Source organism: Pantherophis guttatus, chromosome 3, assembly GCF_059756535.1.
Source record: "Pantherophis guttatus breed Tessera chromosome 3, ASM5975653v1, whole genome shotgun sequence".
NCBI classification, from domain to species: domain Eukaryota; kingdom Metazoa; phylum Chordata; class Lepidosauria; order Squamata; family Colubridae; genus Pantherophis; species Pantherophis guttatus.
Window position 1 is genome coordinate 117,510,868 of NC_142065.1, and position 16,508 is coordinate 117,527,375.

Consider the following 16,508-nt stretch of genomic DNA (forward strand, 5'->3'; position numbering starts at 1 on the left):
ATTGCTTCAGTCGGCGTTCCTCCTTAAATAGGCTAAAGGAGTGGCCAATTAGCCCCAAGCCTTACTCTCAAGGAGACCTCCTCCTGAGGAGCCACTCCTGCCTTTTGGCAGCTCTGTGCGCCCGTGCATTGAGAAGAGGCTCCTCCTCTTCGTCCTCTTCACTTAAGGGAGCTTCTGGAGGTTCTGAAGGCCCTGGCTGAATCCCCGCCTCTGGCATCACATCTTCTCCAGCCTCATTGTCCAACTTGAGTGCCAGCTGCACAGGCTGCTGGCACAGCACCACACCAGCCTCCTCGCTGTCTGAATCAGCCACCAGCCGCACAGGCCGCGTACGGGCCACAACAACAACTGGCAGATGACCTGAATTGCAGGTTTGAAAGGAAACTGCAGCCACTTATCTCCACAACTTCCATCTCAGACACACCAACAACAGCCAAGCCTCCTACAATTGACCCCATCCCATTGGGTTCCCAACCCCTAGTGATCACAGAAAAGGAAGTGCAAGATCTATTTCACAGACAAAAGCCAGGAATAGCTCCAGGCCCAGACAAGATAACTCCTTCTTGCTTAAAAGTCTGTGCTGACCAATTGGCCCCCATCTTCACCCATATCTTCAATATATCGCTAGAGATGTGCTATGTTCTTTCTTGCTTCAAATGCTCTATTATCATCCCAGTGCCAAAGAAGCCCACCATCAAGGAACTGAATGACTACAGACCAGTTGCTCTAACATCTGTAGTCATGAAAACCTTTGAAAAGCTAGTGCTGTCCCACTTGAAAACCATCACGGATCCACTGTTAGACCCCCTGCAATTTGTATACCGAGCAAATAGATCAACAGTTGATGCTGTTAATATGGCTCTGCACTACATCCTACAACATCTTGAATCTCCAAAGACCTATGCAAGGGTCCTCTTTGTAGACTTTATTTCAGCATTCAATACCATCATTCCAGACACTCTTCTAATAAAGCTAAACCAGCTACAGGTACCTGAATACACTTGTAAGTGGATCATAAGCTTCCTAACAAATAGGAAGCATCAGGTGAAGCTAAGCAGAATCACATCAGATACCTGTATAATTAGCAAAGGGGGCCCCCAAGGCTGTGTGCTCTCCCCACTTCTCTTCTTTCTGTATACCAATGACTGCATCTCTAACTATCCATCTGTTAAACTACTGAAGTTCGCAGATGACACAACAGTGATCGATCTCATTCGAGACAATGATGAATCCGCATACAGACGCGAGGTTGAACAACTAGCCTCGTGGTGCGACCAGAACAATCTGGAACTGAACACATTCAAAACCGTAGAAATGGTGGTAGACTTTAGGAGAAACTCTTCCATACTTCCATCTCTCATAATACTAGACAACACAGTATCAACAGTAGAGACCTTCAAATTTCTAGGTTCTACCATATCACAAGATCTAAACTGGACAGCTAACATCAAAACGTCATCAAAAAAGCACAACAAAGAATGTTCTTTCTGCACCAACTCAGAAAGCTCAAACTGCCCAAGGAGCTGCTGATGCAGTTCTACAGAGGAATTATTGAGTCTGTCAACTGCACCTCTATAACTGTCTGGTTTGGTTCTGCAACCCAACAAGACAGACACAGACTTCAGAGGATAATTAGAACTGCAGAAATAACAATTGTTACCAACCTGCCTTCCATTGAGGACCTGTATACTGCATGAGTCAAAAAGAGGGCTGTGAAAATATTTACAGACCCCTCGCATCCTGGACATAAACTGTTTCATCTCCTACCCTCAAAACGACGCTATAGAGCATTGCACACCAGAACAACTAGACACAAGAACAGTTTTTTCCTGAACTCCATCATTCTGCTAAATAAATAATTCCCTCAACACTGTCAAACTAGTTATTAAGTCTGCATTACTATTAATCTTCTCATTGTTCCTATCACCCATCTCCTCCCACTTATGACAGTATGACAGTAAACTTGTTGCTGGTATCCTTACGATTTATATTGACTTTTTCCTAATATGATTTGATTGCTTATTTGTTCCCTATGACTATCATTAAGTATTGCACCTTATGATTCTTGACGAATGTATCTTTTCTTTTATGTACACTGAGAATGTATGCACCAAGACAAATTCCTTATGTGTCCAATCAACTTGGCCAATAAAGAATTCTATTCTATTCTTTAAAAAAACAGATCTGTCGGTGTCAGTATTTGGTTGGTTGATGGTTGCTGGAGGCTGGCTTGAGCAGCCAAACATTTAGTCGTGCTGCCAACTCCATCGCAAGGTGATTTGGTGAAACAAAATCACATGGTGAAACATTCATGGACTTAAATATATATACATTCCAATTTCGATTTCTGTCAGCAAAGTTTCAAATGACATGATTAACTCTGTGCCCAAAATGTCCAATACCGTTGATCCGAATTTAAAATTGGCCAACATATTTCCTGGTTGTTATGTTGCCTGCATTTATGACAAAAAACGGTGGGTAGGCAACGTCGTGGAAATTTTGATCGAACAAAATGATGCGTTGGTAACATTTATGCATCCGTGAGGCCCTGCTCATTCATTTTATTGGCCTGAAAAACAAGATGTTTGTTGGGTTCAAGAACCACATCTTATTTGCGTGCTTCCAGCACCTTCAGTTACATTGTCAGGTCGACAGTATTAATTCCCAGAAGCAACACTAAAGAATGTAAATTCAATAATAAATAAGCGATAGTTGGAATTTGGCAGTTCATACAAACAGTATGGACTTCGGCTTGGGAACCATATAAGATACCCACTTTAGGCTTGGGAACCTAGGATAAGCTGCCCAATCATTGGCTTGGGAACTGGACAGATACCCAAACAAGGCTTTGGAATCTCGAGGAAGAAACCATACTACAGGCTTGGGATCCTGAACCAAGAAACCCACCCATGGCTGGCATTGAATGGCTATCAGGCGTGCCCCCTATGGTGATGGGGTTGCTGGTTCAAGTGCCTGAACTGGTAGTGACAATGTCACCATGGACCAACACAATATAATAGTAGTAATGATGTCTATATAAAACAAATAAGATGAAACAATAATAGAACGCATGTGACGTTGCCATACAACGTCCTCAACTTTGCCCCTATTTTTAGAGCTTTATACATCAGAGATGAAACACCTATTTTTTTAGGGGGCTTGAAACATGCTCTTTCTAATAAGAATGATTTAACAGAATTACCAGAAAGTCTTTTTTTGTAACAGTGGGCTGAAAATACCCTATTTTTGGCATTTTTACAAAAACTGTCAACTTTACACTCAATTTGTGAACTATTGGAAAACAGTAGGAGAATGAAATTTTATATTCAACAATCTTGTGTTGCTAAGTTATTATGCACAAAGTTTCACATTTCTCATACCTTTCCTTCCAGAGATATAGGAAGCCAAACTTTAACCTTTTTTTCAAGCCACAGTCATTTTCGGCCAACTTTGCTCCAAATTATCTAGATGGAGATAGCTCATGAGAGTGTTTTTATTATTTTGTTTAATAGAGCCCAACATGTTGTACAAGTTAGCCAAGTTTTGTTTCTCTGAACAAAATATTGCCGGAGATATTATGTCTCAAAGTTGCTGAAACCTCTGAGTCATACTGTAGAAGGCTGTGGTATGGGGTCAAACAAATGACTATATCTCCACAAGTATTGCATCAGCAAATGTAACACTTTACCAATGTTCATTAGGGAGGTGTGTGCATGTTCATGCCAAATTTCATTGAAATCCGTGATGGTCGAGCTGGGCACTTTTCTGAAATCACATCACTTGACATGGAATGACCCAAAACCAGTTAGATAACACCTCTGATCCAAAGGTGGGGGTGGGGTGGGGATGCACAATGTGTGTAGATTTCAAACACTTGGTGAACCAAAGTTCAGGAAGTATGTATCGTGTTTCAGATGTCCCCATTATACAGAAGTGGGGAGTCAATTGAAACAGACATGATAACACTAAACAAAAACTTCAATGCTAATGTTATGAAATCAAACTTTCTGGACAACTTAGATACAAGGACTAACCCACATTCAAGTTCTTCATGGTCTATACTTCACATATATTAAATATATAAAAGTTAAATATTGCATTATTCTAATATTTATATATTAGGTCAGTAAGTTAAAATTAGCAAAGATTTGATGAAAACATATGCATATTTCAACCAAATGCACTATATGAAGCTTCCTGGAATAATTAGCAATGAATTAACAATCTAGGATTTAATTTGTGCACAGACAAAAAAATAATAATTAAGGCCTGTTGAGCAAGGTTTCAAAATAACATAATAATTATTACTTTTGACATGAGATCCAAATTATCCAGGTAGGCAGCAACCTAGATATTTCACCTGCCACGAAAGACCATTTCAGGTTGTGAGAAGTTTTATTTTCAAATATATATTATTCTTTATACTGTTTCCATCTTCCCTTAAAATATTACCAGAATCCACAATGGTTTGAGAATCAGTGTCTCCAAGTTAATCAAATTAGCAAACTTTCTCAAACCTCGAAATAAGTTACCGAGACCTAATCCACATATGAAAGGATAAGGTCTGCAAATACAAACAGTTAATTAAATTAGATCTCCCAGAGGAATTGCATGTTCACAAGAATAAATACCTACACATACACTCCCCCTCAAGTGTGACCCTAGAATCAGCATGTAGACACTTCCACACCTCAGACAGTTTCCTCCTTCAAAAATCTGCTGCTGCACCCCATTTCTCTGCAGCTGTCCCTAAAGGCAAACTGTTTTGCTTTTAGGAATACCCCATTAATTACAAGACAGCTACCTCTCACAATTAATATGAGTATCCAACAAAAAAAAATTAGTTTCAGTACTTAAAAGGTATCCAGCCAAACTCTATTTAAATCAATGAATTGTGAATATTTAAATCAATGAATTGTGGGGCAAAAATATTACTTACATAAACTGTATTTTCTAAATTCCTTTTACCACTCAAGAAAAAGCAGTGCAAAAAAGGGAGTTATTTTGATAGATAGTATTTCAATTATAGTTATGAAAACAGATTGTAAATAATTCTTGAAGAAGCCATACCTTAATATTATTTTGGAAATTAAATTCTTTTCTACAGTTCCTGTGAAAAGTGCATTGGATTTCTCACCACTAAGAATATTGCCTGCAGCTTGAACATTAGGTGTCAGAAAAGTAAATTCATTCTTCTTGGATTCTGAGGAGAGGCAAAGCTGATAGGAATAAGGCAGAATCCCATCTTCAAAATTGGGTGGAAATATGACTCCAGTTGTGGAATGGGGAACAGGACCCAAACACTGTAGGAATCTGGGACTCCCTGAATGCTGGAGTTTGATGGCAATGGCCAGAATCACTGAGAAGTGGAATAAAAATGACATCACAGCTAAGGCCACCACTAAATAGAATGCACGTCCGACTGATCCTCTGAACTCCTCATCTGGTTTTTCATCTTCTGAAGGGCCTCCTGGAAGTTCTCAGCAAACATCAGATTCAGAGTGACAGAGGCTGAGAGAGGTGGCTGCCCATTATCCTTCACCAGAAGGACCAATCTATGTTTCACAGTATCTCTTTCCAAAAAGGTTCTAGCTGTCCTGATCTCTCCTGTATGGGAGCCAATAGTGAAGAGGGCCAGCTCTGTGGCTTGAATCAGCTGGTAGGAGAGCCAGGCGTTCTGTCCGGAATCAGCATCCACGGCCACCACCTTTGTTACCAGATAATCTGCCTCGGCTGAATGAGGGACCATCTCAAAGAGGGCAGAGTCCTTGGAGTCTGGTGAAGGGGACAGGATTTGGGGGCTGTTATCATTCCGATCCAGGATATACACCCTGACTGTGACATTGCTGCTGATAGGGGGACTCCCACCATCTTGGGCCTTCACCTGCAGCTGGAATTCCCTGAACTGCTCATAGTCAAAGGATCGCTGGGCGTAGATAATGCCAGTTTCAGAGTGAATGGAGACATAGGAGGTGATGGGAAGTTCTTCAATGTTGCTGGTGAGGACTGAATATGCAATGTGTGAGTTTTGATCCATATCTGGATCAAAGGCTTGAATCTGGAAGATGGAGGCACCAGAAAGATTGTTCTCTGGCACATAGATGCTATAGGAAGCTTTTTCAGAAGCAGGAGCATTGTCATTGATATCAGAGATCTGCAGCAAGATGGTTTTATTTGTGCTCAGTGGAGGGGTTCCCTTGTCAGTGGCTGTGATTGTAATATTATAATGAGATGCTTTTTCTCTGTCCAGAGGTTTGTCTGTCATGAGCTTGTAGTAATTTTTAGATGATGGAAGAATCTTGAATGGCAAATCACTTTGCAAGTAGCAAGTAACCTTTCCATTATCACCAATATCTTTGGCTTTAACATTTATAACAGCAATTAAGTTTCCAGAATCAGAGTCTTCAGGAATTGGGTTAAACATAGAAGCTAACTGTATTTCTGGAATATGTCATTGTCATCTGAACACTTATTTCAGTATTGCAATGTGTCACCAATGCACCTCCATCCTTTACTGCAAATGATATTGTATACTCTTCTGTTTATTCAAAGTCCAGAAACTGTCAGATAAATTGTCCCTTTAATTGAATCCAATCTGAATTTTTGTTCAGCAGTAAATTGGTGAAATGATATGTGATTTGGGCCTTTGTCCCTTCATCTTTATCAGAGGCTTCCACCTGAAGCCCAAGGGATCCAACTGGAACACTTTCTTTCAAATTAACTGTATATGTATCTTGAGTGAAAATGGGTGGGTAGTCATTGGCATCAGTGACATTAATCCATATATGGGCAGTTCCAGTTTTCCTTGGTTCACCTCCATCCATGGCTGTAAGGATCAAGTGAAGGCTCTGTTCGCTTTCCTGATCGAGGGGTTTCTGCAGCACCAGTTCTGCATATTTAAGCCCATCTTTTCTCTCTCTAACTTCCAAGGCGAAGTATTGATTTGGACTCAGTATGTAATTCTGGACAGAATTGAGGCCATCTGGATCTTCGGCTTTTCCAATGAGAAATCTTGTACCTAGCAAAGTTAGTTCACTTTTTCCAAGCTGATATTGTTATTGTGGAATTTGGGTGCATTATCATTAATATCCAGGATTGTCACTGATAAATGGAAAATATTTTGAGGGTTTTCCATCATAGCTTTTAAGTTAACAAGACACAGAAGGCTTTTTCCACAGATTCCTTCTCTATCTATCCTATCATTTACATAAAGATGTCCACTGTCTGCATCGATCATCAAAAACTGCATTTTATCCAAAGATACGGAATGTAGTTTATTATATTTTAATTCTTTTTCTTTTAAACTTAATTCCTTGGCAAGATTTCATACTATGGAACCCTTCGACATCTTCTCAGGTATGGAATTTGTTCTGCAATAGTATGGTGGATGGATGACAAAATCAGGAGAAGCAACTTGCCCTAAGAGTGTCCTACGATTCCTTCTGTGCTTTTTCTCCATCAGTCTGATCCCCATCAGGTCATTTCTTTTTCCCAGCTTCTTATGACCTGACCAAATTCTCTTGGGATTGAAAGAAATATCAGTAGAAATAATAATTGCCTTTATGTTTTTCTCCCTTTGCAGCAGTGTGGTCTTTTGCTTTTCATTTTCTTCTATTCTACACAGCAGTGATGGGAGCTGCTCAAGTTAGGAGGCCTCCTTTCAATCTCTATGCTCTCCCAGGCTATCAGCTTGGACAACAGCAGCACTCTGAGGCTCAGACAGAGAATTGCAGAAAAGTCTTTTCATTCATAGAAAACAGAAAGAGGGACATGATTGTTCAGCAGTGGTGTGTATATGGGGAAAATATTGTTTTTCCCTTTTTGTACAATAGTATGAAAATAATAGTTGCAACACCAATCAGATTTTATGTCGAATTCTCATATAGTAAGATAATATTAATTTCCAGTTCTATTAAATTTCTCTTAATTTGTTACAGTATGAGAGAAATATGGTTTATTCCTGTAAAGAGTATACCCTGAGCTACGCCATTTTAAGTACCTTATTTTACCTTGTATAACCTGATTATATAACTGAGCAATAAGAACATGAGAAGAGGAATTGTTTTGCTTCTGTGATGCTTATTTTGCAGGATATGTGATGCATATTTTTGAGGAAATGGATGTTCTGGTAAAATTCCGAAATGGGTCTGTTTGGGGCCTGCCCATTCCAGAAGGGGAAGTCCACAAATAACAATACCATTTAGCATGGAAACATCTGTGTAGGGTATTTTTGAAGGGTATTTTTGGATGGGAATTTCCAGGGCGGAACATGTGCCAAATATGTTATATAAGACCTGAAACCAATTCCCTGGTGGACCGTTTGTATCCATTTGTATAGGGCTTCTGTATCCTGAAAACTGTATTTAAACCTTGGTTTAAAGAGCCTTGGTTTGAAGAGCCTTGGTAGTACAGGGGTTTAAGGCACCCTGTTATTAAGCTTATTAAGACCAGCTGCCTGTAATTACTGCAGGGTTCGAATCTCGCCAAGGCTCAAGGTTGACTCAGCCTTCCATCCTTTCTAAGGTAGGTGAAATGAGGACCCAGTTTGTGGGGGCAATAAGCTGACTTTGTATAAATATACAAAAGGATGAAGGCTATTGCTGAGCACATTGTAAGCCGCCCTGAGTCTTCGGAGAAGGGCGGCATATAAATCAAATTAAAAAAAAAAACGTGTAATCGAAGTGGTCAGACGTCCTCTCTTTCATGGGAGGACCCTTTTGCAAAAGCTTGAAATATATATATAGCTATATATATATATATTTAATAAACCTGCTGTTTTTTCTTGTTCATGCTCTCTGTGTCACTTATTATAAGGTAATGCTGATTTCTGCATTTAACACAGTACCCCATTAAGATACTTTTTTATTGAAGTGGAGTGGTGTTGTTATATTAATTCTGAAATGGCCAGACATATTCCTTATTATTTATTTATTTATTTATTTATTTATTTATTTATTTATTTATTTATTTATTAAATTTGTATGCCGCCCTATCTCCAAGGACTCAGGGTGGCTCACACAACAATTGACCAACAACTATTAAAATCAACAAATATACACAAAAAATCTAAAAAGTTTTAAAATTTTAAAAAATTTAAAATATACTACCCCATCAGTCCAGGCTGTGGGACATAAATAGCCAGGTTTTCAATTCACGGTGGAAGGTGCGAAGGTCAGGGGCCAACCGGAGCCCCAAGGGAAGTTGATTCCAAAGGGTAGGGGCGCTCACAGAGAAAGCTCTACTCCTGGGGGTCACCAGCCGACATTGTCTAGCTGATGGCACCCTGAGTAGGTCCTTTCTGTGAGAGCGCACCGGGCAATGGGAAGTTGATGCTGGTTGCAGGTGGTCCGACAAATAGCCTGGGCCTAAGCCATGAAGGGCTTTATAGGTTAACACCAGCACCTTGAATCTCACCCGGAGGGCAACCGGCAACCAATGCAAGCCACGCAGGAGAGGTGTAATATTGGAGTATCGGGACCCTCCCGCAACAACCTGCGCGACCACATTCTGTACCAGCTGAAGCCTCTGGGTGGTCCTCAAGGGCAGCCCCATGTAGAGAGCATTGCAGTAGTCAATCCGGGAGGTGACTAGCACATGAGTGACTGTGTGTAGGGCATCTCGGTCCAAGTATGAGCGCAACTGGTGCACCAGGCGAACCTGGGCAAACGCCCCCCCTGGTCACGGCCATGATATGACCCTCCAAACTCAGCCGGAGAGTCCAGGAGGATGCCCAAGTTGTGCGCCCTGTCTACAGGGGGGGGGGCCAACACCTCGCCCCCAGTAGACAGCGTTGGAACTTCTTGCTCGGGCCAAAATGCCGGTATCCACAGCCACTCGGTCTTGTCCGGGTGGAGTCGAAGCCTGTTACTCCCCATCCAGATCCGTACCGCTTCCAGGCACTGGGACATCATGTGAAGGACATCATTGGGCTGGTTCGGGGTGGATATAAAAAGCTGGGTATCATCAGCGTACTGATGATACCCCAACCCAAAACCACGGATGATCTCTCCCAGCGGCTTCATGTAAATGTTGAACAGAAGGGGTGAGAGGACCGACCCCTGGGGCACCCCACAAGTGAGGGGCCTCATGGCCGACCTCTGCCCCCCTGCCAACACCGCTTGCGTACGACCCGAGGGGTAGAAGGCAAACCACCGTAAAACGGTGCCTCCCACTCCCAACCTCTCAAGGCGTCGCAGCAAGATACCATGGTCAATGGTATCAAAAGCTGCTGAGAGATCTAATAGGACCAGGACCGAGGAATAACCCCTGTCCTGAGCCCTCCAGAGAGCATCCACCAGCGTGACCAATGCCTTCTCCGTGCTGTAACCGGGCCTGTAACCCGATTGGCACAGATCTAGGTAATCTGCTTCATCCAGGGCCACCGGAAACTGACGTGCCACCACGCTCTCAACAACCTTCACCAAAAAATGAAGGTTGAAGACCAGACAAAGGTTGCCCAAAATGGTTGGATCCAAGGCAGGTTTCTTAAGGAGGGGCCTAACCACCGTCTCCTTCAAGGCGTCGGGAAAACTCCATCCATCCAAGGATGCCGTTATCACTGCCTGGATCCAGCTGCGTGTCACCTCCCGAGCTGCATAAACCAGCCAGGAGGGACACGGGTCCAGTATGCAAGTGGTCGCACTCAGCTTCCTCATGATCCTGTCCACTTCCTCCGGGGTAACAGGATCGAACTCTTCCCAGATAACAAGACCCACCGCCTCCTTCCCGTCTGACCCTGCCCAGTCAGAGTCCAAGCCGTCCCAAATCTGAGCGACCTTGTCCCAAAGATGAAGGCTAAACTCCTTGGCTCGCCCCCGCAAAGGGTCCTCCCCCACCCTCTGATACAGGAGGGAGCGGGATACCCTAAACATGGCAGCCGGGCGATTATCTACAGACACGATGAGAAGTATGTATGCTTCGCCGCTGTGATTGCCTCCAGGTAAGACCGTGTGAACGATCTTAGCTGGGCTCAGTCAGATTCGGAACGACTAGTCCTTCAACAGCTCTCTAGGCCTCTTCTCCTGCGCTTCATCCCCCGAAGCTCATCAGTGTACCAAGGGGCAAGTTGGGGTCTGCACCGGGTCAGAGGCCTCAAAGGCATGACACGGTCGAGAGCCCCAGTGGCTGCCCTATCCCAGGCCTCCACCAGCGTCTCCACCGGGGTGTGGGAGAGAGAGAGAGGGATTATCCCAAGCTCCATCTAGAACCTCTCCGGGTCCATCAGGCACCTGGGGCGGAACCAGATGGTCAGTTCCTCATCCCAGCAAGGTGGGGTGGCACCCTGGAAGTCCAACCGGAGGAGATGATGGTCGATCCATGACAGGGGGGAAACAACAGATACCCCTCCACTGAGCATAACACGCCACTGCTCCGAGATAAAAAACAAGATCGGGTGTGTGTCCTCCCTAATGAGTTGGTCCCTGAATAATCTGAGTCAGGTCCATGGCCACCATGGATGCCATGAACTCCCGAGCCCCCCCCGCCCCCCCGCCCAGGGAAGGCAGGTTGAAGTCACCCAGCACCATAAGTCAGGGGAACTCCACCACCAACCCCGAAAGGGCATCGAGTAGGCCAGGCAGTTATAAGCCTTCTTGCTTATAATACTCTGGTATTTATAACATCTCCCAAAAGTACTACATGTAATTATTGAATTAATAATCAGTTATCCACCTGAATGATAATAATAGTAATAATTCAAACTTAAGGGGTCAATGTTACTATAAAATTGTGGTTCTTCCCTAACATTTCCAACCAATGTACATTTTCCCACTCTTAAAGGAAAGGATTAGTTAATCTTCATGGTAATCACTTGCCTAATTTTTGCAAGCATACATATAATATTTACACCAGGGGTGAGTTCTACTTACCTCCACTACCGGTTCTCACTGGGAGCGCGCGTGTGCTTCTGCACATGCACAGAAGCTTCTGCACATGTGCAGATTGTTCATGATGACATCCGGGTGGGTGGGCGGAGCCTCCTGCCACCATTACTACCGATTCGCAAGAACTGGACCGAACCAGGAGCAACCCACCACTGATTCACACATGTGTATGTATGTTCTTTTTGGGTTTCTTAAAAATTCTCTGTGAAAAGGAGTGCTTTGGTATTGATAATGCAGAATATAAATATACATATAGCAAATATTCTTATGCATAATAAAATGAAATGGCACCAAAAATAATACATATAAGCTACTTAAAGCTGAGATACTTTCCATTGTGATATTTAAGCAGCATTAAACATTCTTGCAAATTAGATGGCACTTTTTTTTAGGAGACTAGCTTACTGTAATTGTGCCATCCAGACACTGTTCTGCTACATGTAAAACTTTAAAGAAAAAATATTATTTTTATACCTTAAAGAATACTTTTATGAAAAAGTAAAAATATTCAAATGGGCTTTGTAGCATACCTAGTCATAGTCAGAGAAGTAATACAGTTCTTATAAAATTATCTATCAATTGGGTAAAAATGAAATGTTGGTCAAAATTATGTACCAAATTGACATAAGTCCTATCAACATTTCCAAATATAATAATACAAAAGAACAACTGTTTTCTTTGAGATGAAATTGTAAAATGAAAGAATGGGACTATTCAGTGTCAGACAAGATATTTATTTAGTTGAGGGGTTTTTTAGCCAAATTTTTAAGGAAAATTTTAAGGGGACCCGAGAGGGTGGGAGGGGGTTGTAAAAGTGGACCTGGAGGGGTCCAGATAGCGACTGCGTGGGATGATGGGTCGATTAGCTGCAGCAGAGGGGTCGCGAAAGGAAATTTAACCGGAGGGCAGGGGGACGACAGAAAGGGCTGTGTAATTGAAATAATGAGTGGGAGGGGCAGGTACGACAGGCGCAGGTTGTCATATCAAGTGTTGGGGTGCGCACGCGCTGTCTCCGAGCGATTGCGCACTTCGGCCCCCATTGCGTGACTCGTGTCCTGGGTTGTGTAGAGCCTTAGGCCCAGGGTCCGCGGCTGATGTTATGTAATGCCAGGTCAGTGGTTAATAAAGCCCCCCTCATTTGTGATCTTATTTTAGAGGGGTGTGTGGACCTGGCAGGTATTACGGAGACCTGGTTGGGCCAAGAGGGGGGGTCCCCCTCGTCGAGATGTGCCCGCCAGGTTTCCGTGCATTTCATCAGCCAAGGGCCCAGGGGAGGGGTGGGGGAGTGGCGGTGATTATTAAGGAAGGTCTTTGTCCGAGGGAGACCACTGTTCCTCAGATAGCCGGGTGTGAGTCCCTTTGTGTGAAGTGGGGCCGTGGGATGCAGATGGGTTTGCTGACTACGTACCTGGCTCCCTGCCACGTGGCAGCGACCCTGCCCGAGCTACTCGATGTCATTGCCGGGGTGGCGGTTGATACCCCCAGACTTATTGTCATGGGGGATTTCAACCTTCCATCCGCGGGTGAGGTGTCAGAGGTGGCTCGGGAGTTCATGGCTTCCATGGCGGCCATGGACCTGACCCAGTTAGTTCAAGGCCCAACTCACATAGGGGGACACACCCTGGACTTGATTTTTGTCTCTGGTCAGTGGTTGAATGATCTTGGTAGAGGGGACCTAGATATCAAACCCTTGTCATGGACAGATCATTCACTCCTTCAATTAGACTTTCCTACCACCTGCCCCCGCTGCAGGGAGACGGAACCGACCAGATGGTTCCGTCCCAGGCACCTGATGGATCCCGAAAGGTTCCTGACGGAGCTTGGGCCGTTTCCTGAGACTCTAACACATGACTCGACTGAAGAGCTGGTGGCCGCCTGGGAAAGGGCGGCCGCTGGAGCTTTGGACCACGTCGTGCCTTTGCGGCCTCTGACCCAATGCCAATCTCAATTGGCTCCTTGGTTCTCTGAGGAGCTGAGAGAGATGAAGCGTCGGAAAAGACGCCTAGAGAGCATTTGGAGGACTAGTCAATCCGATTCCGACCAGACACAGTCCGGTAGGTCTTATATCAAGACCTACCTAGTGGCGATAAAAGCGGCAAAATCTAACCATTTTTCTGCTCTTATCGCATCTGCAGAGAACCACCCAGCTGCCCTGTTTAGGGTGACCCACTCCCTTCTTCAGGGGGGAGTGCGGGAAGATCCCTTGCAGGGTCGTGCTGAGGATTTTGTGCAATTCCTGCACGATAAAGTCGCTCGGATTCGGGATGGCTTGGACTCCGATTGGATGAGTCCATGGGAGGAAACGAGGGCAGATCTTGAGAATGTTATCTGGGAGGAGCTTGATCCTGTGACTCCCGAGGATGTGGACAGGGTTCTGGGTAAGATTAGTGCTGCCACGTGTTTACTGGACCCGTGTCCCTCCTGGTTGGTACTGGCCTCCCGGGAGGTTACACGAGGCTGGCTCCAGGGGGTTATAGGTGCTTCTTTGAGTGAGGGTGCCTTTCCTGCCGCCTTGAAAGAGGCGGTAGTGAGGCCCCTCCTCAAGAAGCCTTCCCTGGACCCGGCTGAATTAGCCAACTATCGTCCAGTCTCCAACCTTCGTTTTGTGGCGAAGGTTGTTGAGAGCGTGGTGGCACGACAACTTCCCCGGCACCTGGATGAAGCTATCTATCTAGACCCATACCAGTCGGGCTTCAGGCAGGGGTACAGCACAGAAACGGCATTGGTCGCGTTGGTGGATGATCTCTGGAGGGCTCGGGACAGGGGTTGCTCCTCTGTCCTAGTCCTATTAGATCTCTCAGCGGCTTTTGATACCATCGACCATGGTATCATGCTGCAGCGATTGAGGGGGTTAGGAATAGGGGGCACTGTTTTGCAGTGGTTCTCCTCCTTCCTCTCCGACCACTCGCAGTTCGTGTTGGCAGGGGGACAGAGGTCGACCTCGAGGCGTCTCGCATGGGGAGTGCCACAAGGGTCGGTCCTCTCGCCCCTCCTGTTCAACATTTATGTGAAGCCGCTGGGTGAGATCATCCGTGGTTTTGGGGTGAAGTGCCATCTGTACGCTGATGATACTCAGCTGTACATCTCCACCCCAGACCACCCCAACGATGCCCTTGATGTGATGTCTCGCTGCCTGGACGCTGTGCGGGTCTGGATGGGGAGGAGCAGGCTCAGACTCAACCCCTCCAAGACTGAGTGGCTGTGGCTCCCGGCGCCCCGATATAGTCAGCAGGTGCCATCGCTGACTATTGGGGGTGAATCTTTGCCCCCCCCCCCACGGAGAGAGCTCGCAATCTGGGTGTCCTCCTGGACGCGTGGCTGTCTTTAGAAGAGCATATGACGGCCGTGGCCAGGGGGGCCTTTTATCAGGTTCACCTGATTCACCAGTTGCAGCCCTTTATGGACCGGGACGCCCTGCGCACGGTCACTCACGCCCTTGTTACTTCCTGGTTGGACTATTGTAATGCTCTCTACATGGGGCTCCCCTTGAAGAGCACTCGGAGGCTCCAACTGGTCCAGAATGCGGCCGCGTGGGTGGTTATGGGCACAACTCGTTGTGCCCACGTGACACCCCTCCTGCGCGAGCTGCACTGGCTCCCGGTGGTCTTCCGGGTGTGATTCAAGGTGTTGGTTACCACCTTTAAAGCGCTCCATGGCATAGGACCCGGGTACCTCCGAGACCATCTTCTGCCACCAATAGCCTCCCACCGACCAGTTCGCTCCCACAGAGAGGGTCTCCTCCAGGTGCCATCGGCCAAGTTATGTTGGCTGGCGACACCCAGGGGGAGGGCCTTCTCTGTGGGAGCCCCAGCCCTGTGGAACAAACTGCCCCCGGAAATACGTAAGATCTCCGACCTTCGCGTGTTTCGCTGCTCACTGAAGACCCTGTTGTTCCGCCAGGCCGGGCTATCAACATAATAGTTTTAAATTGGGGTATTTAAATTTTCTGGGGTTTTAAATTTGAGCCAAATTTATTTAATTATTTTAAATTTTAATTGCTGTTTTGTCTTGTGTTTTTAAATAGGCTGTACACCGCCCTGAGTCCTTCGGGAGAAGGGCGGTATAGAAATAAAATTATTATTATTATTATTATTATTATTATTATTATTATTATTATTATTATTATTATTATTATTATTATTATTATTATTATTATTATAGCAATCTTGAATTTTAAGCAGTGTATATATAATCATGACCACACCTCAAATACTGCAACCAATTTTGGTCACCATGATACAAAAAAGATGTTGAGACTTTGGAAAAAGTTCAGAGAAGAGCAACTAAGATTATCAAAGGCCTGGAAACTAAAACATATGAAGAAGGGCTGCAGAATTTGGGTTTGGCTAGTCTAAAGAAAAGAAGAATTAGGGATAACATGATAGCAGTATTCCAGTATTTGAGGGGCTGCCACAAAGAAGAGGGGATCAAATTATTCCCCAAAGCACCAGAGGGCAGGACATGAAACAATGGTTGGAAACTAATTAAAGAGAGAAGCAACCTGGAATTAAGGAGAAACTTTCTAACAGTGAGGACAATTAACCAGTGGAACAGCTTGCCTTCAGAAATTGTGGGCACTCCCTCACTGGATGTTTTTAAGGAGAGTCTCTAGACAGTCACTTATCT

At 44.7% G+C, this 16,508-nt stretch overlaps 2 protein-coding genes across 2 annotated transcripts in view; both read right to left on the reverse strand.

Annotated features, from left to right (window-relative positions):
- The window catches only part of LOC117660100 (uncharacterized), a 239,425-nt gene that overhangs the window by 94,988 nt on the left and 127,929 nt on the right, over positions 1-16,508 (reverse strand). The gene's annotated exons all lie outside the window — the stretch shown is intronic.
- Positions 5,268-6,424, reverse strand: LOC148114796 (protocadherin gamma-A9-like). The gene has a single exon (XM_087891215.1). It carries the CDS (start codon positions 6,422-6,424, stop codon positions 5,402-5,404), a length of 1,023 nt encoding a protein of 340 aa, XP_087747341.1. The 3' UTR covers positions 5,268-5,401.